Source organism: Lethenteron reissneri, chromosome 30 (genome assembly GCF_015708825.2).
Source record: "Lethenteron reissneri isolate LAM-NWPU_2019-01 chromosome 30, ASM1570882v1, whole genome shotgun sequence".
Classification (NCBI taxonomy): Eukaryota; Metazoa; Chordata; class Hyperoartia; order Petromyzontiformes; family Petromyzontidae; genus Lethenteron; species Lethenteron reissneri.
The window spans coordinates 15,389,113-15,416,208 of record NC_083808.1 but is presented as its reverse complement, the minus strand read 5'-3'; the positions used below and the strand labels follow the sequence as shown (position 1 = coordinate 15,416,208).

General features: G+C 49.8%; 1 protein-coding gene across 1 annotated transcript in view; it reads left to right on the top strand.

The window, feature by feature from the left end:
• The window catches only part of LOC133349576 (complement C3-like), a 320,240-nt gene that overhangs the window by 51,188 nt on the left and 241,956 nt on the right, over positions 1 to 27,096 (top strand). The window contains 2 exon segments of the mRNA XM_061563146.1: positions 1,229 to 1,305; positions 22,456 to 22,556. Of these exon segments, the coding sequence (XP_061419130.1) occupies positions 1,229 to 1,305; positions 22,456 to 22,556 (178 nt within the window).

The window sequence follows — 27,096 nt, the reverse complement described above, 5'->3', positions numbered from 1 at the left end:
CTTCACTCCAACAACTGACCTGGAGCCCTTCTGGGCTCCCACCTATATCCCCTTTACCACGTGATCCTGTCTCCTCCCCTTCCGGACCGTCAGATCCGGCCTTCCCATAGCGCCCTGCTGGCTCCACCCCCGTTCACCTCGCTTCCAATTGGACCCGAGGTGAACGGCGGGCCCTCCCATATTCCCCCATACTGGGCTCCGCCCCCCAATACCCCGGGCCGTATGATTGGACCAGAGGCCAGCAGCGAACCCCGTTTACACTCGCATTACACTTTGACAACAGAAACATTAAGTAAGAGGCGACCGACCAATGCACACACAAAGGAGGTGAAGGTTACATAAGCATTGACTTAAGAGTGGCTTGATAGAGCTTGGTTGTTACTATCAATGTGTTTTCATCATTCAGCTTCTTTAGAGCCTTGGCTTCATGCATATTTAGTAATGTGAGCCATTGAGATGTTTGCTCACTGATTCCTTGCCGGCTAGATTGATGGCACAGGTGATGCACCCATGCTGTACATTTCAGAGATCCTTTTTCTCTCTCTCTGCATGCGAAAAACCTTCGCTGTTAAAACAATGATACATTTTATTCGACGTACTGGCTTGATTCGCCAAGGTGCAGCCTGAAAACCCCAAAACTCGGTCGGGTGGATTATTTGAGCTGGTGGTTCAAGCACTGCCGCTTCCCTAGTCAATACTCTGGGCTTATTACCCATACGTACTTACTTCCCTGCCATATGTGCCAGTGCCTGGTGCATTCTTGAAATTGCACTGAGACATAAAGAGGAATACATGTGTGGCGAGTTACTTCTGAGACACTAATAATAGGAGGCAACACACGTTATTTATACACTTTAACACGTGTTCATGCACGGGATAACTATAAACGGGTCAGAGCAGCCGGCACACTGCCTGACCCACGACGCTGAGTGGCAGCCACATGTGATGCGTGTGGGTGTTTCAGCTCAGTTATTATATACTGACTTCTTGGATTTTAATATGATTTATTGTTTGGCATAGTTTCAAGAAAAACCTTGTATCCATTTGCTAAATTTCCATGTAAAATTTTTGTTCATCTTACTGATGAGCTGAAACAATAATAATTGGCATCTTTACATGATTATACAAGTGACAATTTATGGGAGGGTCTTGTAACATTGCGTGGTCTAAACCAAACATCAACTATGAATTGGTAGTGAAAATGTTTTTGTGTACGTGTGTTTTACAGTCAAGTATCGGATGTTTCCAATGAATCAAAAGATGTCACCAATTCTAGGTTCGCAGTCAGTCACGGTGGATATCGTGGTATGTATTTATCTTTTTGTGGTTTTCAATAAATGGAAGGCCTTTTCTCAGCTTTGAATGCTTTTGAACATACATTGACCATTATGACTTCCTGAATTTTTCTGACAATACTCGAGGTAGTCAAATGACACGTCGTATTTAATTGCTGCAAATTTTTTTTTTATTGTTCTTCACCTTACCAGTGAGCTGAAACAATATAATTATTATATTAAATGCTTGTCCACGTGAACTTCTGGTGACCTCAGCCTGAGTGAGCACCACTTAGAGAGACCTCTACAGCCCTATCCACTTATCCATAAAATATTTGTGAACTAAATTACCTGGTTTCAGTTGTATTCTTTTCCTTATCTGTTATTTCAAGCTTGAATCTTAAGGCCAAATCTAGGATCATTAGACCCCCCTCGCTTGCCCCCTTATTTTTTTGCTTCATCTACTTCGAGCCCTCGATGGACCAAAACTATGACCGACTGAAAACTCAGCCTTCTCCACGTAGCTAATGGCGGACAGAGCTCCGGGCAAGAAAGAAAAAGCGACCTTTCCACTTCCTTCCCCACACAAAGTCAGATCCGACGAACTCGCCAAATAGGTCCTGCAGCTTCTTCAGAAACTGCAGCTGAAAATATACCAAATCCGGGAGAAAGCTCAAAAAACTCCATCCTCCCTGGTGTCCTTAACGACAAGCTGAGTGGCGAAGCAAGAGGCAATCACGATGCCCCTTCAATCCATTGTGGAGCGATCTGAACTGGAAACATGAGGGGAAGCTCAGGGAGCTGGATGAAGCATATAACAAGCTGCAGGCCAAGAACAGGGAGAGCCAACTGAAGGCTATGGCCTCCCCGAGGGCATTCAAGGCAGTACTCCACATGGTGCCCTCTCCTTCATCCAGAAGCATCACCCTTCGGGACCCTGAAATTCCAGACCCCCTGCCTATCTCACCAAACATAATTGTGTAGGCGTACATAATTTTCAAGAAGTAGGGCTACGTGGCTATGGAGACCAACAACCCCAGGCCTCACCCGTTGCTGATTCTCTTCTCAAATAGACAGGGGTAGCCGAGGTGCTAAGATTGGCAAGGTGGACGAAAGGAAAGGCCACCCTAATGCAGGGAAATCAAGTCTTCAATGCCCCAAACTTAAAACCGGCCAACTTGAAGAGAAGCCTGCTGCTCACCCTGCATAAGAATTTGGTGAACAGGGAGTGAGTCCGATCCGAGCTGCTCTTCGCTGCCAAGTTGAGGATCCACATTGCGAGGATAATGGGATTTTATGACCCTGGAGGAGGCTATGCAGTGCAAGGATATGCAAGAGGTTTTGTAGGGGCCCGTGATGCGTGGTGAACAGAGATGGTGAACGACCCCTCCTCTGCAAGAGACTGTGTTTCAGGGCCCACCCCCAACCTTCTCCTCCCGCCCCTCCCCCCCGTCTCCCCCCCACCTAACATGTGCCCTGCACTACCCTCTATCTCAACCTATACTCTTTTAGCAGTCATTCCTCTCCGAGTCACTTTCACCTGCTTTGATCCTCTCCATTCTCTATGCAAACCCCCGCGTCCCCCCACCCTGCTCTCACCCCCGCCACACCCCCTGTCCTCTAGCAATACACCATACCTCTTTAATAATTAAGCAATTAATGACGAAATAAAAATAATTATCTCTATGCGCCAATGAACTATAGCTTGTTCTCTGTTAGTATCAGCACCTACTAAACACTGATACATAAGAACTGCAATAGCCCTGCTAACGATAATTCTATAAATAGCGCAGTGTTTAATCTATACAACAGCACCACACCCGCTTTCTATGGCCTTACTCTTTATTTTTAACACTAGCGGGAAGTACCCGGCGTTGCCCGGGCAAAATAGACACACACACATCGACTTACACACAAACATCGACTTACACACACACAGACATCGACCCACACACACACAGACATCGACCCACACACACACAGACATCGACTTTACACACACATCGACCTAGCCACAAACACCAATGAACTTACACACACACATATCGACTAAGACACAGACACATGGACTTACACACACACATGGACACACGTACACACATCCACTTACACACAGACATCGACCCACATAAATACATCGACCCACATACACACATGGACTCACACACACACACACATCGATGTACACACACACACATTGACTTACACACACATGCATACACACACACACATCGACTTACACACATACATTGGCTTAGACACACATTATTATAAAAAAAGAATACTTTATTGTAAAATATTAGTTGTCTACACACACACACCAAGCACACACATTGACTAACACAAACACACACACATCGAATCACGCACATACACAGCGACTTGCACACACACAAACATCGACTTATACACACACACGGACGTATACACACACGCATGGACGCACACACAACCACATCGACTTACACACAAACATTTACTGGCACACACACATATTGACTGACTCACTCACACATCGACTTGCACACACACACCAACTTATACACACACACGGACGTACACACACATTGACTCATACACTCACATACAGACTCACACACATATCGACCTACACACACATATCGACTAAGACACACACACATGGACTTACACACACACATGGACCCACACATACATATGGACTTATACACACACGCATCGACTCACACACACATGTACATAGACTCACACACACATCGACCTACACACACACATATTAACTTACACACACAGACATATCGACTAACACACACATCGACACACACACACACGCATCGACTTACACGCTCACATATCGACTAAGACACACACACATGGACTTACACACACACATGGACCCACACATACATATGGACTTATACACACACACATCGACTCACACACACACGTACATAGATTCACACACACATCGACCTACACACACACATATGAACTTACACACACAGACATATCGACTAACACACACATCGACACACACACACACACGCATCGACTTACACACTCGCATATCGACACACACATATACTCACACACATATGAAACTACACACACACACAAAATATTGATTTACGCACGCACACATATGGACTAACACACACACGGACTCAAACACACACACAGATCGACCCATGCACACACATCGACTTACACACACACATCGATGTGCACACACACATGGACTCACACACACATGGACTTACACACACACACGGACTTAAACACACACATACATATGTAATATGAAGAGATGCACCTGGGAGGTAACTGGGCCATAGTGATAGGCTCTGCCGGCCTCAGCCCGCAGCCAATGGGACGTCGAGCCAGGGGCATAGCCTGTGGCTGCATGGCAACATCTGGAAGGTTCCAGGGGGTGAGGCTGATGATTGGCTGCATGGTATCACGTGGGCCAGGTGTTATAAGGGGTGGAGAGAGACAGCTCCGGGTCAGTGTGGAGAGGGGCTGAGGAGGGACCACGTCTGTGTCACCGGCACGCCAGCGACCACGTGGCGGACCGGAGGCTGTCTCCGACACGCACCGTCAACCAGTCGTGTGGGAAAGCGAGGCAGCTAGCGGACGCCACGCTCGGGGAACGGAGTAACGGGGAAAAGAGGAACCCAGCGTGTGAGGGAGCTGTGAATGAGGAACGAATAAAGAAAAGACAAAAGACACGGTCTCATCTGGAGCAGATTTATTACACGTAAAGTCACACACACATCGACCTACACACACATATGGACTTAAAAACACACACATATAGACTAACACACACATGGACTTACACACACACATCGACTGACACACACACATCGACTTAAACACACACCGCACACACAGACGTACACAAACACAGCGACTGTCACACACACATTAACTCACACTCACATTAATGCACACACAGACGGACTCGTACAGACCCAACGCACACACATATATGGACTCACATGCACACATGGACTTACACACGCACACTCTAACTTTTTTATAGACTAAATAAGTTCGTAAATAATAGTTTTCTATGTATGTGACTTTAGTGAAAGAAGCAAGGGAGAGGCGAAATGCACGCGTGTATAATAAGTAAGTAATTAGGAGTGACTACGAGGGTGTTCCGCCATTTTGGTGCAAACATTTGCTGCGAGCAAGAGCGGCAAATAAATGAAAGTCAACGAATACAAAATGAACCTAACCTATCTGTAACTATGAGCAGATGCGCACCAATCAAGCGTTATTGACATAACATCACTGCTCAACCCCTGTACTGAGGGGGCAAGTGTAAATATAATAGAATGAAGACGTAATAGCAATGAGTACATTTATTGGTTTGCCCCTGCGCAGTAAGTGATATTACGTGGCTGGTTATGCCTCAAGAGTACAAAAAGGGCTATTCTTCACCTTTTTGGGAGCAGTACAGTGATATTTAGAAATATACCTATTTTCAAAGAGAAAACGTTTGCATAAGTACTCTTTGGTTCTTTCGGTAAAGTCACGTAGGTATAAAATAAAATAGATTAAATCACGACGTATCGGGCGCAACACAAGCGTCTGTCATCAGGTGGGACAACCACAGCAATAAACAATTGCTGAAGTGGGCAAAAGGGCTGGTGTAACAGGAAGCTATATAGGTAAGAGAGGGGGGAGGAGCAAGGGGGGAGAGATAGAGAGGGGGGTGTGGGGGAGGGGGAGGGGAGTGCTGAAGTGAGCGGGGCTGGGAGTGGGAAGCTGAAGAAGCTGGAGATGCGGAAAATGAAGGCAACACCATAAAGCAGTTAAGGTTGTACCTGGTTAATAACATCCTTCCAATGATTGCTCAATTTGCATCCATCTTCTCGGTTGAAGTTATGTCTATGTTTATATATCTGGATGGCTTCATGAAAAAACCTTTGATAGTAGCCCGAAGGTTTGCAGAGTACCTTGGTCTCGGAAAAAACAATATCATTAGAGCCCACAGTGTAATAGCAATGGTTTTCCACGGTGGAGGAATTAGTTCTACTGTGTTTCAGATCTGACTTATGCTTGTGAACACGGTCCGAGATATGTCGTTTCGTTTCCCCAATGTAACACCCACCACAGGTGCAACTTAGTTTGTAGACTCCAGGATATTGCATGTCAGGAATGACATCCTTGACAGATGGGATTAGATCACGGATTTTGTGTACTGTACTGAATCGGACCTGGATCTTGTGTTTGTTTAAGATTTTGGAAATATTTTTGGTAACGCCTGCTATGTATGGTAACGTGATGGTTTTGATCGGCGTCTCAGGGGGTTGTTTCTCCATGGTTGGAGAAACAGCTTTGCGAATAATGCTGTCCGAGTACCCATTCATCTTGAGGGCCTGGTGTACATGTTCCAGTTCACTGGATAGGTGGCGTTGGTCAGAAATGCAGTGGGCCCTATGGTGTAGTGTTTTGATGAGGGAATTCTTCTGTGCCGGATGGTGGTGGGAATCAGGTTTCAGATAGGAATCTGTGTGGGTGGCTTTCCTGTAGACAGAATGTCCCAACCGAGAAGATGGATACAAATTGAGCAATCATTGAAAGGCTGTTATTAACCAGGTAAAACCTTAACTGTTTATGGTTGTTCCATCATATCTGCCGGGTACTAGTCTATTTTTCCGAGTTAATTTTCCCCCGCATCCCCATCGTTCCCAGCCTCCCACTTCCAGCCCCGCTTTCTTCCCCTCCCCTCCCCTCAGCTTCACGTCCTCTCTCCCCTTAGTGTCACGCAGCGCCCCCCCCCAGCCCCCTACCAACAACCCCCCCTCTCTCTCTCTCCCCTTGCTCCTCCCATCTTCTTTTACCTATATAACCTCTTGCCACGGCAGCTCTCTCGCCCACTGCATTGTCATTGTTGCTGTCATTGGCATTGCTGCTACATTGGCATTGTTGCTGCATTCGCATTGTTGCTGCATTGGCATTGTTGCTGCATTAGCATTGTTGCTGCATTGGCAATGTTGCTACATTGGCACTCGTGCACCGCCCATGCTCCTGATGCTGTTGATACACTTGGGCTACGCACATCCCCAAACCATTATTAACAGTTTGCCTTTAGAGGCTCACGTGACTTTACCGAAAGAACCAAAGAGTAACTATAGGCCTATTTCCTTGTTGAATTCAGATTATAATTTTCTCACAAAAATTCTGGCAAACAGACTTGAGAACATTCTTCCTTCACTCATAGGTTTTGTCAGAAATAGGGACTCGTCAGACAATATCAGAATCCTAATAAATGCAATTGACATCGCCACTAAGATAAAACTCACTGCCTATGCCCTGATACTAGATGGGAAAAAGGCATTTCACAGAGACGAGTGGGGCTTCCTATTTTGGGTAACGGAAAAGTTTGGCTTACCCTCCGCATTATTAAATATATGCAAGCTCCTTTACGCTAACCTCTTTGCTGTGTTAGTAATCAATGGACTGGTCTCCCCAAGCTTCCCCCTAGGCAGGCAGGGCTGCCCCCTATCACCCCTCCTTTTTACTTTGGTAATTGAATTATGAGCAACAATCATCAGGGCTAGCTGAAATGTGGTTGGAGTATGCAAAGGGCCAAGTGACAATCAAATTAAACTATATGCGGAATACGGTGAAGCCTCAGGTGATAAACTAAACTCGGCGAAGCCGGAGCTGATGCCTCTCTCCCCAATCTTCGCCAAACCTCATGATGAACTTTTGCCAATCAGATGATGTCCAACCCAGATCAATTACCTAGGTGTCAAAATACCCTCTTCGCTCCCCACTCTCTTCTCGAGAACATTCTAACTTTTTTACAGAAATCACGACATCACTTTCCGTGTGGAAGGACACCCCCTCTCCCTTTTAACCGTGCCGACCTGGTGAAAATGATGATTCTGCCGAAACTCCTCTATCACCTGTGAAATGTCTCTACCTGCATCCCTAAAGCCTTCTACAAAACCTTTCACTCGCGAACCATGTAATTTGTCTGCAGCTATAAGATGGTGAGAATTGATTTTTACTTGCTTACACTAACCAAGAAGGAGGGAGGCCTCGCCCTTCCAGACCCTTCTCAAATACCACTGATCAATCATCCTTCTTAATGTCAAACACTGGATAAATCTAGAAATGAAGGGTTCGTAGAAGGAATGGGAAGCAAGTTCTGTTAGCCCCTGGACTCTCACTGGAATTGCTTTCACCCCAGCCACAGACAGAACATGGGGTCCTAAACCATTGTGGACATTAACTGCCACCTTATGAATCTGCAGGGACAAACAAGTCCTGATCCCCTCACCTTTCATAAAGGGGGGGGGGGGGATTTCGGTAGAGAACAATTAGAAAGTTGCGTGGAATTCCTGCCCATAGCGGCCAGTTTGTTTGTGGAATGTGCACATTCAGTTTGTTTGTAGAATGTGCACATTCTACAAACAAACTAAAGGCACCCCAATGGGTTCTCCCTTATCTCCAGTTGTGACCAACATCTCCATGAAAAAAATTGAGACGGACGCCATCCAGGCATCCACTCTACGCCCGTCCTTGTGGAAGTGGTACATGTGTAGTATGGTTCCAGGGAGACTTGACAACGTAGTTGGAGGCACACGCTTATTTATTAACACCAGCACGTAACTCGGAAGCTTACAGTAACTGAAGGGGTATCGGCCCCCTCACCCGCCTAGCTACGGAACACAACAGCCTAGCTCACAGCTAGCTTACACCTAGGTTACGGCACCCCGAATACCCAGACCCGCTCTTAGAAGAGCGTCGGTTCTGGGCTCTGGGGGCCACGCCACTGGCTTGCCTGGTCGGTCCTTAAAAGGACAGCGATCCCAGGGAGTTCCAGGGCCGGTCTAGCTGGTCTTCTTTTTTCACTGGTTACAGCTTCACACTAGACCCAGCGCCCTTCAGCTCACCACCTTAAATAGCCATCTCCCCCCTGAGAGGAGGGGCTGTGGGGGATCCCAGCGTTCGGCGAGGACGTCGCTGCGAGCACCTGCCCCGCGTACCGACGTAGCCACGCCCATTGTGTTTGTTTGCCATCCGCGGCAAGTCTAAATCCGGCCGTCCACAACGGCTCTACATCACCCCCCCCCCCCCCTGTACAGCTCGCAGCCGTCCCGGCTGCAACAAAATCGCAATAAAGATGCATCCCCCCCTTGAACCCGTGTGTGCCTCACACATTTTTAACAACAACAACAAGAAGAATAAACCAACACGACGCACCTCGACCGAATAAATACTCCATCCCGTAAAAACAACATATATACAAGAACCGAGGGCGGTCGCTCGCAAGGGTCGCGTTGGCAGCCGGCCTCACAAAAGTCTACGCGTTCTGGCGCGCGTCCTTGCAGCGGGGCCGTCACAAGGGACCCCTCTGGTTAGGCCAGTGGCGGTTGTTAGCAGTCCGGGTGTGAGGGTGTCCGGCTCCGCTGCAGAGCGACCCCCGACCCCCCTGGGAGGGGTTGGCGATCGTGAGCGTGTCACTCCTGGTGCGCCTGGAGGTGGAACAGACAGTGTTAAGTCAGATGACAGCAGAGAAGTCGTACTCCGGGAGTCGGTGGACCCCCCACATGATTGGCCACGTGTGTGTGAAGTAGGAACATGGGGCGCAACGAACGGTTTTAACCTGGAGGGGTGCACAAACCACCGACGTTTCCCCCATCGGATACGCACACATTGTGGGCACAAAACCTGCACCACCTCCACGGGCCCCCGCCACGGCCGCACCAGTTTAGACGAGGCTGCTAGCGGGACTTGGGGACAGTGCAACCACGCCTGGTCACCCGGCTTCCACTGAAGCACGTGCACCCGAGTCAGCCTGAGCCTCTCATTTGCCTTCTGGCGGAGTTCAGAGTTCTGCATGGCCGCCTCCCGCGCCTCTGTAAATTTAGCGACGTTGAATTTTACATGTTCGGCCAATTTGGATTTACTATGCAGCGTGGAGATCTGCAGCTGAGTCAGAACAGGTGGGTTAGGCTCGCAGCCATACATTAGGAAAAATGGCGAAAACCCGGTCGCCGCATGGGGAGCCATCCTGTATGCTGCCAAAACCCCCGGGATATGAAGGTCCCAATCGGTCTGGGATTCAGACACCTGCTGGGACAGCATGGACGTGATGGTCCGATGCAGCCGCTCCACCATTCCGTCCGTTTGCGGATATGGGGAGGTACGAATCTTTTTCGTTCCCAGGAGCTCGCACACCTCGTGGAGAAGCTTCCCCGAAAAATGTTTACCCTGATCGGTCAGCAGCCGCTCCGGAGCACCTTTGTCGAGGACATAGCCCTGGACAAAGGCCTCCACGATGGCTGCTGCTGACTGATTGGCGAGAGGCCAGGCCATAGGCCATCTCGTTAAATATTCTACCTCGGTTAACAGGTATCTATTCCCCCATGGCGTAGCGGGGAATGGGCCCAGAATATCTAGTGCGACGAGCTCGTTAACTCGGGAAACTTTTACGGACTGTAAGGGTGGGTTAGACCCCTTGGCTGGTGGCTTCCTTTGCGCGCACTGGGTGCATGACCCCAACAGGTCCTCCACATCCCTTGCCATGCCCGGCCATGCAAAATCTAGTTGGAGTGTGGCAAGGGTTTTGTGGGTCCCTAAGTGGAGGAGTCGCTCGTGCGCAGCCCACACGACTCTCCCCCGCAATGCAGAAGGCACCACCAGCTGGTATCGACGGGATTTTCCGTCCCAGTGCATGAGAAGGCCCAGGACCAACCCCCAGGAGTCGACATTTTCACCCCCCCGCACGATTCCCCCGATGCGACGGCGCAAAGCGAGGAGGGAGGTGTCCTCCATTTGGAGGCGCCCCCACTCCGCAACCGACAACCCCAGCAAGGAATCCCTCCCTTCTTGCTCGATAGGACCGGCAACGGAAGGCGCATCGGCGGCGGCTGCTAAAACCGAATTAGAGCTGACATTCGGAGGTCTGCAACGCCCCGAACCCAGAAGGCAAGCGCACTCAGAGGTGGGTGGTAACCGGGACAGAGCGTCCGCGTTGGTGTGGCGAGTGCCCTTACGATAGGTAGTCGCAAAATCGAAATCCTGAAGGATTTCCAACCATCGAGACAATTGTCCCGATGGCTGTTGAACCCGCAAAGCATACTGCAGCGCCGCATGATCTGTGCGGACGGTGAAACGCCGACCATACAGATATGGGCGGTATTGTTGAATGAAGTACACGATTGCCAATAGTTCCCTACGGGTAACGCAGTATCTTTGTACCGCCGGAGACAACACCCGACTGCCGTACGCAACCACATGTTCCACGCCCCCAATAACCTGGGAGAGAATGCCCCCGATGCCCGTGTTGCTTGCATCTGTATCGAGCAAGAAGGGTTTTGTAAAATCCGGGTAACTCAATGGCGGAGCCCCGACTAGGGCATCCCGGAGCGAGTGAAAAGCAGTGTCTTCCTCCTTACCCCAATGAAATTTGACCCCCTTAGATGTCAAGGCATGTAAGGGTTTCGCAATGGTAGCGAAATCAGACAAACCTCCGGTAGTATGATGCGAATCCGATGAAATTCCTGACCTCACCCACCGAGGTGGGAGTCGGCCAGGAGCTAACACATTTCGTTTTGGCGGGATCAGTGGCAATGCCTGAACGGCCCACAATGTGACCCAAATAGCGCACCGATTCGCGGAGCAAGAAACACTTCTGGGGCTTGAACTTCAAATTAGCAGCCCGCATTTTGAGAAAAACGGCACGCAACCTCTGGAGGTGTTCCTCGAATGTTCTACTAAAGACGATGACATCGTCTAGGTAAATCAGACACGAATCCCACTGCAAGCCAGCCAGAACCAATTCCATTAATCGCTGAAAAGTTGCCGGCGCGGAATGTAATCCCATCGGCAAGCGATTAAATTGGAAAAGGCCCTGCGGCGTACGGAAAGCAGTTTTCGGTTTGGATTCGTCATCCAGAGGGAAATGCCAGAACCCGGACAATACATCCAATGTGGAGAAGAATCGCGCCCCTGCCAGGGCTTTCAAGCGATTCATCCATCCGGGGAAGCGGGTATGCGTCGGCTACAGAAATTTTGTAAAGCCGACGGAAATCCACACAAAAGCGCAATGATCCGTCGTGTTTTTTAACCAGAACGATCGGCGCGCCTCAAGGGCTGGTGGAAGGGGATATGATATCCGCGGCTAGCATGTCGTCAACGGCCGATTTAACATGCTCCTTTTCGGCGGGACTTAACCGAAAGGGATTTTGGCGGATTGGCGCGCTGTCACCCATGTCAATATGGTGTTTCAGCAATTTAGTACAGCCAATATCGTATTTATTTAGACTAAAAACGTCTGAAAATTCGCGAAGGAGGACTCGAAGCCTCTCACGCTGTGGACCGGACAGGTCCACCAATCCCGCGCAAAGCGCATCGAGCCACCCCTCATCACGATCCGAATGCGGTAGCGAGGGCGAACCGGCGCTCACCTGAGCAACAACCGGTTCCTCACGAGGCACCGGCGTCGCGTGCGCGAGCACGGTCCCCTGAGGAACCACGGCCGTTCGCGACCCCACATTGAGGACCGCGATGAAGGGGTCCTCGTCTCCTTTTACTAGGGTCTGGGCCGATACCAAGTCGGGTCCGTTGACCACGGCCCTCGATGGTCCCAATAGAACCCCCCGATCCCCGACGCCCTCCGCAAACGGTCGGCACAGCCTAAGAGGTACGAGCATTTGAGCTCCCGGCGGTACGCGTACCGTCCTCGCGACCAGCGCCGGTACCGTCGCAAACGCCGCATGGACAGTGGTAGCGGGGGATGCCGAGGAGCCCGGCATCCCGAGGCCACATGGCCCCGGAGGCCACAGTTGTAGCAGCGCGTGAGTGTTGCTGATGACTTGGGCTGATCCCGGCGGCTCGGTCCGTCCCGAGCTGGCCGTACTCCGGACCTCCACTCCGTCGGGCGATCCACAGCGCAGATGTCTTCCGCTGGGAGGGCGGATGCAGCCACGGTATGGCTGGCCGTCGCTTTGCTGGCCTTCCGACGTTGGGCCAGCAGGTTGGCATGGATGTGCCGGGCGGCCCTCAACAAACACATTTCCGCGTCGTCCTCAGCCAAGACGACTATGTCCAAATCATCGGCCAGCAGCAGTAGCTTCTCCGCGACCATGGCGTCCACCCCATCCTCGTCCATCCGTGGAAAAGCCGTTTTCGCCAGGGCCAGGAGAGCCGTGCGGTAGGCCAGGGCCGACTCCTTGGCGCCCCGCTGACGATCGTAAAACAGCTGGCGACAGTCCGAGGGTGGTTCATAGACCGCGGCGAGGAGTTGCAGCGCCATTTGCAGCATGGCGCGCTTCGCCCTTGGTGCCGAGGCGAGAGTGGCGAGGGCATCGCTGTCAAGCATCGCCGGCAGCGCACGCAACGCCTCATCGTCGGTCCATTTCGCCATCTCTTGATGGGCGAGGAAGCGCCTCTGGAAGCCACCCCAGTCGCCTTCTCCTCCCACGAATTCCTTGAGAGGTGGCAGTCGCTGTTGCAGCGCAGCGTCCGTAGGCGAAAAACGCTCACCGTCACTCCGTGCAGCTTTGGCGGGCTGGGCGCGCGGCAACGGCGGCTGCTGTGGTGACGTTTCGCTGTCTGCCGCTGCCGACGTGGCTTGTGGTTGGTGAGTATCGGCCACGTGACGTAGCCCCGCCTCGCCGTCAGCCTGCACTGTACTTATGGCGGGAACTTCAAACTCAGATGTTGGCCGCCCTCGCTCCGTGCAGCTCCTCCCGCCCCCAGTCGGGTGATCTGTTCCAGTGTGGCAGCTGCAGCATAGAGCAATGCTGCCAGTCGAGAGTGGGCCAGCCGCAGTCCTTCAGACGACGGTCCCCACTCGTCCTGACGTTGCGGTGTGGGTGGACTTGGCTCCTGCTGCTCGAGTCCGCCCTCAGCCATTTCTGGCTCAAAGTCGGCCGCGGTTTCCTCCGCCCCCGTCTCTCTTGTACAAGTTGTCCGTCGTGTCTCCATCCTTGTAGAACCACTTCCGACACCAGATGTAGTATGGTTCCAGGGAGGCTTGACAACGTAGTTGGAGGCACACGCTTATGTATTAACACCAGCACGTAACTTGGAAGCTTACAGTAACTGAAGGGGTATCGGCCCCCTCACCCGCCTAGCTACGGAACACAACAGCCTAGCTCACAGCTAGCTTACACCTAGGTTACGGCACCCCGAATACCCAGACCCGCTCTTAGAAGAGCGTCGGTTCTGGGCTCTGGGGGCCACACCGCTGGCTTGCCTGGTCGGTCCTTAAAAGGACAGCGATCCCAGGGAGTTCCAGGGCCGGTCTAGCTGGTCTTCTTTCTTCACTGGTTACAGCTTCACACTAGACCCAGAGCCCTTCGGCTCACCGCCTTAAATAGCCATCTCCCCCCTGAGGGGAGGGGCTGTGGGGGATCCCAGCGTACGGTGAGGACGTCGCTGCGAGCACCTGCCCCGCGTACCGACGTAGCCACGCCCATTGTGTTTGTTTGCCATCCGCGGCAAGTCTAAATCCGGCCGTCCACAACGGCTCTACACATGGATGACACGTTTGTCATCTGGCCACATGGCCGACCGGCTCTAGAACAATTCCTCAACCACATCAATTCCATCCTCCCAGCAAACAAATTCACCATGGAGGTAGAAAAGGATGGCATGCTACCCTTCTTAAATGTCTTAATCAAAAGAGACCAGATGGCTCAATGAGCCACTCTGTCTACAGGAAAGTAACCCATACTGATGCCTACCTAAAACCTGATTCCCACCACCATCCATCCCAGAAGAATTCCCTCATCAAAACGCTACACCATAGAGCTCAATGTATCTCCGACTATGAAGACCTGACCAGTGAACTCAAACACATACACCAGGCTCTCAAGGCGAATGGATATTCTGACTACAGAATTCGCAAATCCATCACCCCAACCGTGAGAAAGGAGCCATCTGAAGATCCAATCAAAACCATCACCTTACCGTACATAGCAGGGATAACCAAAAAGATTTCCAAAATCTTTAAAAAACACAAGATCCAGGTCCAATTTAACACAGTGCATAACATTCGTGACCTGATCCCATCTGTGAAGGACAATATTCTTCACATGCAATATCCCAGCGTCTACAAACTAAGCTGTATCTGCGGCAGCAGTTGCATTGGGGAAACCAAACGACATGTCTCAGACCGTGTTCATGAACATAAGGCAGATCTGAAACACGGCAGGATCAATACTTCTGCTGTGCCTGATCATTACTTTAACACAGACACAATTTGAACCGAGACGACGGTTTTAAACTCAGCAATCATTGGAAAGATGTCATCAACCACTTTGGGTCATGACTTGATTTGTGTTTTCTTGTCCACCTCCACCATCAGCAGTGTGGGTGTGTGGAGCGAGGTGCAATGCTTTGATTTGTGTAGACCTACTGCCAGTGTCGGAGACTTCTCATATATTAACATTAGCTGCCCCGCCCATCTCTAAACCTTTATAAACAGCTTGCCCTCAGAAGCTAACCTCCTTGTTCCTGATGACGACTGTTTGTGTTGCGACCGAAACGTCGCGATATTTTTATGATTTTTTATTCACTTTCTTTTTATTCTTTTATTGTTATTCTTTTTTATATCTACGTGACTTTACCAAACGAATCATATCATATGAATTCCTGCAGTCACGAACGTCTTAAGTCAAAATGTAAAAGTAATTTTTGTCTGTCTTTCTGTCTGTCTGTCAGTGTATCTGTCTGTGTGTCTGCCTTGGGTCTTTCGGTAAAGTCATGTAGATAAGTTCAAAGAAAATAACAAAAATAACGAAAAACTACGATGTTTCGATTGCAACACAAGCAATCGTCATGACCATTGCTTGTGTTGCGATTTAAAGGAAATGACGATTGCTTGTGTTGTGATCGAAACGTCGTAGTTTTTAGTTATTTATTTTATTTGAACCTATCTACTTGACTTTACCGAAAGATCCAAGAATATGAATTCCTGCAGTCATGAAAGCTTTAAATCAAGATTTAAACGTTAAAGTAGACCAACACAATACACTTGCAATTTTTTGCCCTTAGTGCATTCTAAACTAGGAAAATATAACTTCGTGGAATGTATGCTGATCGTAAAAATAAATTAGAGGCACTCGCCAAAGCACACATCCGTACATGCACAGAACTCTGACTCGCGGTTGCCCCTAGTAACCCAAAAACGCTTGCTTAGCGATGGGAGACGGGGACGATGACGTAGACATAGTACTTAGGTTCCACTTCACCTGCAAACAGCCCGGATCTGTGATCGGAGCTTCCTTTTTATCTCTCTTGGCGCGGCCTGGCTCCACGCTCGGCCGCCCCGTACATACAGAATATTTTTTCGATTTAAAGCTTTCGTGACTGCAGGGATTCATCTTCTTGGTTTTTTCGGTAAAGTCACGTAGAAGGGAAGTAATAAAATAATAAAAATAAAACATAATAAAACAATTCTCACGACGTTTCGGCCACAACGCAAGCAGCCGTCCTCAGGTGAAAACCAGGTCCGTCGAGGCGACAGAGTCTGAATGAAACAGCACACGAGCTTGGAGCATATATATCATGGCTTGGCTTCGCGAACGAAGATCTAGGAAGGACATCCACGTCTTCTGCAGGCACGCTGGTGGCTGAAGAGGCCTATGCGGGACAAGCAGGTCCTGCCACAACAGCTGCAAGTATAGGTCTCATCTGGGATGGGTGCTGAGGGATCATGGTTCTTCCTCCTCCTTTTGTCCTCCATACGGGCCCTGCGGGTATCTTCGAAGAAGGAGGTGGCCTGGTGGACTGTGTGCCGCCAGGAGTTGCGATCAGCTGCTTGTGTTGCCCACTGACGGTGATCGATGCAGCAAGCAGTGAGGGACTTCTTCAGGGAGTCTTTGTATCGCTTTCGTGGTGCCCCTATGTCGCGATGGCCAGAGGACAGTTCCCCATACAGCACGATCTTAGGCAAGCGGTGGTTCTCCATCCTGGCGATGTGCCCTGCGCAACGAAGCTGTGTCTTGAGGACCATGGCCTCGATGCTGATGACCTTCGCTGACTTGAGGACTTCAGTGTTGGCGACGAAGTCACTCCAGTGAATATTGAAGATTGTGCGGAGGCAGCGCTGATGGAAACGCTCGAGGAGACTCAGGTGACGACGGTACGTGACCCAGGACTCAGCGCCATACAGGAGAGTGGTCAGCACAACAGCTTTGTAGACGTTGACCTTTGTGGCTCTTTTAAGGTTTCTGTTGTTCCAGACACGTTTGTATAGTCTGCCAAATGCACTGTTTGCCTTGGCCAGCCTGTTGTCGACTTCGTTGTCGATCTTGGCGTCAGACGAGATGACGCACCCCAAGTAGCTGAACTGGTGGACAGCTTTCAGTTCTGTTTGTTCAATGAAGATGCTTGGTGGATGGTGCTCCTCATGGGGTGCGGACTGATGAAGAACTTCAGTCTTCCTCAGGCTGACTTCAAGGCCGAAGATCTGAGCTGTTTTCGCGAAACAGGACGTAATTCGCTGCATAGCATATATAAGCTGGGCGCATTGACAAAGGAATTTGCATATCAAAAGGAATTTAGCATATTTATGGGAAATGCAGGAATGTGATTAGTACTGCATATGCATGTGCATTATGCAGGATTAACAGCATCAAAGGGAGCTGCAGTTACTGCTGCTGCAGCAGTTGCTGCTGCTGCTGCAGTTGCTGCCTTATCCATTTTAATATAACACTATGTATTATTCTACCCACCCTAATGTGTATCATACTGCTATATGTTTACTGTACAATTACGACACCATACATTACTCTGCACACTGCACCATGCCAGTGAGTGGAACACGGTCTGAAAGTCACCGTAAACGTGAACACAATCAGTTAAGATCCGAAATGGTTTATTACGTCCTTCCAATGATTGCTAAGCCAGAATCCATCTTCTCGGTTGAAATTGTCTCTGTGTTTGTATATGTGGATCGCCTCATGAACGAATCTCTCATGATAGCCAGATGGCTTGCAGAGAACCTCTGTCTTGGAGAAGTCAATGTCATGTGAGCCCACTGAATTGTAACAGTGATCTGCCACGGCTGAGGTGTTTGTCCTACCGTGTTTCAGGTCTGCCTTATGTTCACGGATGCGGTCCGAGACATGTCGTTTGGTTTCTCCAATGTAACTGCTACCACAGAGGCAACTTAGTTTGTAGACGCCAGGGTACTGTATGTCTGGAACCACATCTTTTACAGACGGGACCAGATCACGGATTTTATGTACTGTGTTGAATCGGACCTGGATCTTGTGTTTAATCAGGATTTTGGAGATCTTTTTTGTGACCCCAGCAATGTAGGGTAAGGTGATGGTCTTGAAAGGCTCCTCAACAAGATCCTTCTTGATGGTTGGAGTGATGGCTTTGCGGATTGTGTAGTCGGAGTAACCATTAGCCTTAAGAGCTTGGCGTACGTGTTTGAGTTCACTGGAAATGTGTTCATGGTCGGAGATGCATTGGGCTCTATGATATAGAGTCTTGATGAGGGAATTCTTCTGGGATGGATGGTGGTGGGAATCCGGTTTTAGATAAGCATCCGTGTGGGTGGCTTTCCTGTAGACAGAGTGGCTCATTGAACCATCAGGTCTCCTTTTGATTAGGACATCCAAAAAGGGTAGCTTGCCATCATTTTCGACTTCCATAGTGAATCTGATGGCTGGGTGTATGGAATTGATGTGGTCGAGAAATTGGTCTAGAGCAGGCCGGCCATGTGGCCAGATGACAAAAGTGTCGTCTACGTACCACTCTACGCCCGACCTTATGGAAGAGGTACGTAGACGACACTTTTGTCATCTGGCCACATGGCCGGCCTGCTCTAGACCAATTTCTCGACCTCATCAATTCCATACACCCAGCCATCAGATTCACCATGGAAGTCGAAAATGATGGCAAGCTACCCTTTTTGGATGTCCTAATCAAAAGGAGACCTGATGGTTCAATGAGCCACTCTGTCTACAGGAAAGCCACCCACACGGATGCTTATCTAAAACCGGATTCCCACCACCATCCATCCCAGAAGAATTCCCTCATCAAGACTCTATATCATAGAGCCCAATGCATCTCCGACCATGAACACATTTCCAGTGAACTCAAACACGTACGCCAAGCTCTTAAGGCTAATGGTTACTCCGACTACACAATCCGCAAAGCCATCACTCCAACCATCAAGAAGGATCCTGTTGAGGAGCCTTTCAAGACCATCACCTTACCCTACATTGCTGGGGTCACAAAAAAGATTTCCAAAATCCTGATTAAACACAAGATCCAGGTCCGATTCAACACAGTACATAAAATCCGTGATCTGGTCCCGTCTGTAAAAGATGTGGTTCCAGACATACAGTACCCTGGCGTCTACAAACTAAGTTGCCTCTGTGGTAGCAGTTACATTGGAGAAACCAAACGACATGTCTCGGACCGCATCCGTGAACATAAGGCAGACCTGAAACACGGTAGGACAAACACCTCAGCCGTGGCAGATCACTGTTACAATTCAGTGGGCTCACATGACATTGACTTCTCCAAGACAGAGGTTCTCTGCAAGCCATCTGGCTATCATGAGAGATTCGTTCATGAGGCGATCCACATATACAAACACAGAGACAATTTCAACCGAGAAGATGGATTCTGGCTTAGCAATCATTGGAAGGACGTAATAAACCATTTCGGATCTTAACTGATTGTGTTCACGTTTACGGTGACTTTCAGACCGCGTTCCACTCACTGGCATGGTGCAGTGTGCAGAGTAATGTATGGTGTCGTAATTGTACAGTAAACATATAGCAGTATGATACACATTAGGGTGGGTAGAATAATACATAGTGTTATATTAAAATGGATAAGGCAGCAACTGCAGCAGCAGCAGCAACTGCTGCAGCAGCAGTAACTGCAGCTCCCTTTGATGCTGTTAATCCTGCATAATGCACATGCATATGCAGTACTAATCACATTCCTGCATTTCCCATAAATATGCTAAATTCCTTTTGATATGCAAATTCCTTTGTAAATGCGCCCAGCTTATATATATGCTCCAAGCTCGTGTGCTGTTTCATTCAGACTCTGTCGCCTCGACGGACCTGGTTTTCACCTGAGGACGGCTGCTTGCGTTGTGGCCGAAACGTCGTGAGAATTGTTTTATTATGTTTTATTTTTATTATTTTATTACTTCCCTTCTACGTGACTTTACCGAAAGAACCAAGAAGATACAGAATATTCTCGACGGTTCCAGGCTACACCGCGCCTGTTCCCTCTCTGGCTCCGCCCTTAACCACGCCTCTTTCGGGAACTCTCTAGACGTTCGCAGCTACTCTCCCCGTGCCCCCTCGTTCACCTTTGGCTCACATTACTCACCCCGGTCCATCACGTGCTTAACCCGGTGCCATGGTGAATCGTCCTCACATGGCGCCTACTACCAGCAGCCCCCCACCACACTCTTCCAGTGGCGCACTCTGTGGTGATTCCCTGCGGCGCTGGTGGAGGCTGCAATCCCCTACTCTGTCGATAGGACTCATCAGGCTTCCTCCTGCTAGCATCCAGTACCATGCCCCGAGTCCCCCACTGAATGGTACTGCATGGTGTGTTACCCTACGCGCCTGTTTAAATGGCACTTGGCGCTACGCGCCATAGTGGTTCATTTAACATAACTATACAAGTTTTGAAAGAAATATGTTTTTCCTCCGGGCAAAGCCAGGTACTTCCTGCAAGTATATATACATATTCTTGGTTATTTCGGTAAAGTCACGTAGAAGGGAAGTAATAAAATAATAAAAATAAAACAATAAAATTATTATGTGAGAATAATTTTATTATGTTTTATTTTTATTATTTTATTACTTCCCTTCTACGTGACTTTACCGAAAGAACCAAGAAGATGAATCCTTGCAGTCACGAAAGCTTTAAATCGAAATATATATATACATAACAATACAGTGTATCTTGCACGCAGCTCATTTTAAATTACATAAATATATCTATGGAGCTTGGAAGCACTTGGGGGTGGCATGAATAGAGGAAGTGAAGAAGGTGAATTTGATCATAATAATCATCTTCAGCTATGGCCATGCCACTGCTGGATGAAGACCTCCCCAAGCTACTATTACCTCTCACGATTCTCCCATGTAATATCTCCTCCTCAGTGGGCATCCTTGGCCGTAATCCATATCTTGGCTGCCACTGTTATTATTCTTGACCATCAGCCGTCTGTCCCTTCTAGCAACATGTACTGACCAAGATCACAATTATCTTAACAGTTTGAATTATGTAATTAAAACCGTATGCTGCCAATTATATCTGTTCGTCATCGTCATTCAATGCGATTCCAAGCATGCACTTCTCAATGTTTTCTTGTGGAATTTCATATTTTATCTATACTTTTCGTTAATTACCACATTTCTTCAGGCCATTTCTCTGATAGTTTTCATCACGAACTTCAGCTAGGTACAACATAGCCCCTGCATGATAGCCTTGTACCAACCAAATGGTGCAAATATAGTGACATCGCTGGATGTCACCATGCTGTGGGTGCAGTACTGGCCCTGGAGGGGCACGTTGTGCAGTGTAGCGACATCACCTGATACCACAATGTTGCGAGTGTAATACCGGCCCTAGAGGGGCATGGTGTGCGCGGAATAATAGCGCAGGATGGCACCATGCTTTAACTGCAGTGCCGACCCTACAGGACAGGGTATGTGGGTGCTGACTAAAGGATAAATTTGTGCGAGGCCATGGCACTCTGGTGGACCCGGGAGGACACGTGACCGATGAAGTTGACAGAGGGGCCCCAAGAGGGGACGAGGGGGGTCACGTGATTGGGACCTATATCTTTCCCGAGGATTCTGGAAGGTGGATGTGGCCAAGGGCGGAGCCGGTCACGCCACAGAGAATATAAGCCGGGTCCTGAGAGGGACCGGGGTTGTTGTTCATCCTGGAAGAAACCCTTCGTCTACGATCTCCATTCATTGAGTCTCCAACACGTGGATCCGGGCCGAAGACGTTGGTCCTGATCTGTAGTCACAGTTAAGTACTAACTAGTGTAGTTAGCCGGGTAGTCACCACCTTAGGTTTTTATTCTGTTAAGGGGAAGTTACCCCGTGTATTGGAACTGAATAAATGTGTTGCCTCCAAGGTCTACGTCTGCGACTCAGTTGAACCCATTACACAAATACCAAATGTCTACATTATTTAATCATGTTCTCTATTACAGAATGCAGATGGAGTGATTGTAGAGAGACAAATAAAAACCATCAAGTCCACCGATGAGGGAATAGTGGATGGAACATCATTCACAATCCCTGCTATTGCCAAGTAAGCTCACATGTTAATATTTACACGTTGTGTGTAAAATTATATACAACAAAGTAATGTATTTAAAAAATATATATACTTTAGTCAGTAATTATATTTTCATTATTTTGACAGTTTACAATATCCCACCTTCAGAGAATAAACTGTAAAATATAGTATATACATCTTCCTGAAAAATCCTTCACGTCATCTTCTGTCTTCCATGCAGTTGGGATCAAAGTTTTACAACTCAATATTTTGCAAGTGTTTGCTTTTTTGCAGAGTTGTTAAAATAAACTTTAACTTTCCGGTAACCACTTGAATAATACAGCAAAAAACAGTTACCGGTTTGCTGCAAGTGTAGGGCTTGAGTATAGCGCGCCACGCATCTCCCGCCTCTGTTGCTATGCAAGCAAGCACAGTACAGTGGGGTGATGTGAGGTAATGGTTGTTGTTGTGACTTTAGGCGAAGTGGGTCGTTAAGGGTTGAAACAGGTGTCAGGGTAGCCGGGAGGACACAGGCCAGTGATTGGCTGGAAAGGTAATTGGGCATTAGCTGGCGTCGCTCCGGCGGCGAAAACAAGGCCACGTGACACGGGGGCCAGGGGGCGAGCGATAAGCGGGGGGTAGAGATAATTAGGGAGATTAATTGGTGTGGGGATATAAGCCAGAGCGCAACGGAGAGAAGGAAGTCCTGTACGAGTTGGCGTCGTGGATGGAGCTGCAGTAACGGTGCCCGGAGAGTCGCAGAGCAAGTGATAGTAGAGTAAAGCGTAGAGACAGTGTTAGTAAAGTAAAGCACGGAGAGACAGTGGTAGCGAGAACGCAGTGAGCAATCAGGGTAGCCATGCATTGGAAAGATGCAGAGTAGGAAAAACCATAGAGACGACAAGCGTAGCGATAGTGAGGTAGAGGGCACGGAGAGACGCGGAGCGGTGGCGCAGCAGAGAGACGCGGAGTGGAGCGAGGCCGCGCCGAGACGCGGAGCGGTGGCGCGGCGAAGGTGGACTCTAAGAGGAAAATAAAGAGGAGAGAAAGACAACCCTTGTACGAGTCCTACAACTGGTGTCAGAAGTGATAACGGACCTGCACCGAGATGTCCAAGAAGGTCATGAAGAAAAATAACTTACCGGCAGCCTCGTCGGCGGAGAGCAGCGATGCGGACGTGATACCTCCATCAGGAGAGGAGGCCCCCGCATCGCCGGAGGACGTGACGGAGCAAGCACCGCCGCACGATGAGGTCGACACGCACGACGAGGAGGAGCCGAGCCCGCCGCATGTATGGAGTGCTACGATGGCGGCGTGGGAGGCCAGGATGGCGGTGCTCATGCAAGAATTTGATCGAGTTCTGCGGTCGATGCGGGAAGCGCCGACGGGATTGGATCCGCAACCGCACGACCTCGTTACATCTGCGGGGGCTGATGGTGCGGCTGGATCTCCCAAGGCGCCAGGTGCGCCGCTGGACGAGGAGGTGGAACCAGAGTCGCTGGCCTCGAGCACGCCACGTTGGCTGCACGTGGAACGCTTCGAGGTCCCGGTCGGCGCCTGGACGGCGTTTACACGACCATTTCGGGCAGCGTATGAGTCGCTCGGGTGGACGGAGGCTCAAGCGCTACGGGCGCTGCCAACGGCTTTGGACGAAGATGCGTTGGCGACGTTCTACGGTCTCCCTCGAGGGGTTCGCTTGTCCTTGACAGAGATATTTGCGGCGATGCAGAAGATTTACGAACCTCGCTCGGTCGCCAAGCGCAAGTTTCAATTGAGGCGACGGGCGGAAGGAGAATCTCCCCTCGCGTATCGCAGTGCGCTGTTGACTCTTGGCCAAGCAGCTTACCCGGCAATGGACGAAGCGGCCCTTGATTCTTTGGCCCAGGAGAAGCTGTTACAGATGGCGAAGGAGCTACAAGTCGTCCTCTCACTTCCCAGCGACAACGACGACGACGGGTCATCTTTGCAGCTTGCCAGGAACATCCAGGTTAACCTGGATCTTTGCGACGAGCCATCGGCGGGGCCATTTCGGCCCCTGGTGGTGGGCGTTGGATCAGACAGTGGTCTACCGGAGGGAGAGCTGACGCCGCTGACGGCAGCGGCCGCACGACCACCGTTGAGCTCACACCGCCGCTCGGATGCGGGCGGACGTGGCGGTCCGTCACGCTGCTACGAGTGCGGGCGGCGAGGACACTTCACGCGGGACTGCTGGAGACGGAGACGCGTCTTTCCACATTCATCGGGACCCTACAATCGGGGATTCTACCCAGCGCAGGATTACCAGGCGAGTCGCGACACATTCAATACACGGCCGTATCCTACACCTCACCCATCCGCGTCGATACATAATGTTGATCCCCCTTCGTATGATACTCAAGGTAATGCGGTATGGGGTGCGTTGGCTCATCGTGTTTTGGGGGCTGCGCCGGGTTCGTCGGATGTGATGGCGTTTGTTCAAGGGATTCAAATTCGGGTTATTGTTGACACGGGGGCATCCGCGACGCTTATTTCTTTGCACACCTTCCGATTGCTCCCTGCTTCGGCCCATGTTTTGGAACCGGTGGAGGGCCCGTGTATAGCGGCAAATGGGGGTAGTTTGGGAATTATGGGTCGTATACTAGCAACGATACAGGTCGGGGAGGTGTGTGTAACAGGGTACATTTTGGTTTCGTCTGTTCTGGCTGTGCCGTGTTTATTGGGCACGGATTTTTTGCAAAAGATGCCGATTAAGATTTCGAATGAAAGGGGACAGTTGGAATTGCCGTCAGGGAAGTGCATAAAATTTTTGGGTACTCCGTCTGAATTTGCTCGTGTCAACGCTGTGGTCCAGGCGGTGGTTAGCCGCACGGTGCGCGTTCCGCCTGCGACGCAGATGCTTGTCCCGTTGAAATTGAAAAAGGGGCTGTCAGTAGGTAACTTGGAGGAGGGTATATTATTGTCACCTTCAAATGCCGTGTCACGAATGCCCTCTTTGGTAGGGGCTTTTACGATGGTGCCAGCGACGGCCGAACCGTTTATTCAGATTGTAAACACGGGCACGAGCCGGTCATTATTCAGGAAGGGGCCACGCTGGCACACGCGTCAGTCGAACGAGGTTCGGAAAGCCATGTGTGTTTGGCAGCGGGGGGGGGGGTAACACGCTGCCGCGACCGGAGGAGGAACCGAGCTGGTTTCGCGAATTGTATGCAGGTAACGACGATTTGACACCCGAGCAGCGGACGCGGTTAAGGGAGTTGCTTTGGGAATTTAGGGATGTGTTTAGCTCAGGGAAGATTTACGTCAGTCGTAAGACCTTGTTGCGACATCACATTGACACTAGAGATGCAGCCCCTGTTCGATTGAATCCTCACCGGGTGAGCCCGCTGGAGAAGGATTGCATTCGGAGGACGGTTGATGAGATGTTGCAACAGGATATCGTATCCCCTTTGGCCAGCCCATGGGGAGCCCCGATCGTGTTGGTAAAAAAAAGGGACGACTCTCTACGATTTTGTGTAGATTCCCGGAAATTGAATAAAGTTTCGGTGGCGGATGCTTATCCGCTTCCGCGCATTGACGACTCATTGGACGCATTGTCCGGCGCTAATTTTTTTTCCACATTAGACCTCTTATCGGGCTTTTGGCAATTGCCCTTGGACGAGGAATCTAAACCGAAGACGGCTTTTCGCACTGCGCAAGGATTGTTTCACTTTAATGTATTGCCAATGGGGCTGCACTCCGCATCAGCCACTTTTCAATGACTGATGGAGCTGGTGTTGATGGGATTGCAGTTGGAGTCGTGTTTGATTTACCTGGACGACGTCATTGTGTTCAGTAAGGATTTCGAGGGACATTTGCAGCGGCTGCAAGCTGTGTTTGGCAGGGTAAGGGGCGCCAATTTGAAGTTTAAACCCCAAAAGTGTCATCTGTTGCGAACTTCCGTTAAATATCTTGGTCATGTGGTCAGCGAAGCGGGGGTCGCAACGGATCCGGAGAAAACTAGTTGTGTTCGTGCGTGGCCAGTGCCTAAAACGGTGTCGGAAGTACGCAGCTTCGTGGGCTTTGCGTCATATTATCGGCGATTTGTTAAGAATTTTGCTACGATTGCGAGGCCACTGCACACGCTCACTGCTAAGGGTAAAAAGTTTATATGGGGTGTTGAGGAGCAGCGTTCATTTGAAATGCTCCGGGACGCGTTGGCAGACACACCGCCGCTCGGGTATCCAAATTTTGCAGAAATGTTTACGTTGGACACGGATGCCAGTGACACGGGCATCGGAGCTCTGTTGTCGCAAATGATTAATGGTGTTGAAAGGGTCGTCGCGTATGGCAGCCAGGTACTGTTTCCGGCGGAACAAAGGTATTGCGTAACGCGCAGGGAATTATTGGCGATTGTTCATTTTGTGCAGTTGTATCGACCATACTTGTACGGGTGACAGTTTTTGGTCCGCACTGACCACGCGGCATTGCAGTACTCCTTGCGGATCGATCAACCCTCAGGCCAAATGGCCCGCTGGCTTGAGGTCCTGCAGGAATACTCATTTACGGTCCAGCACAGGAAGGGTACGCGTCACGTTAACGCGGATGCTCTGTCCCG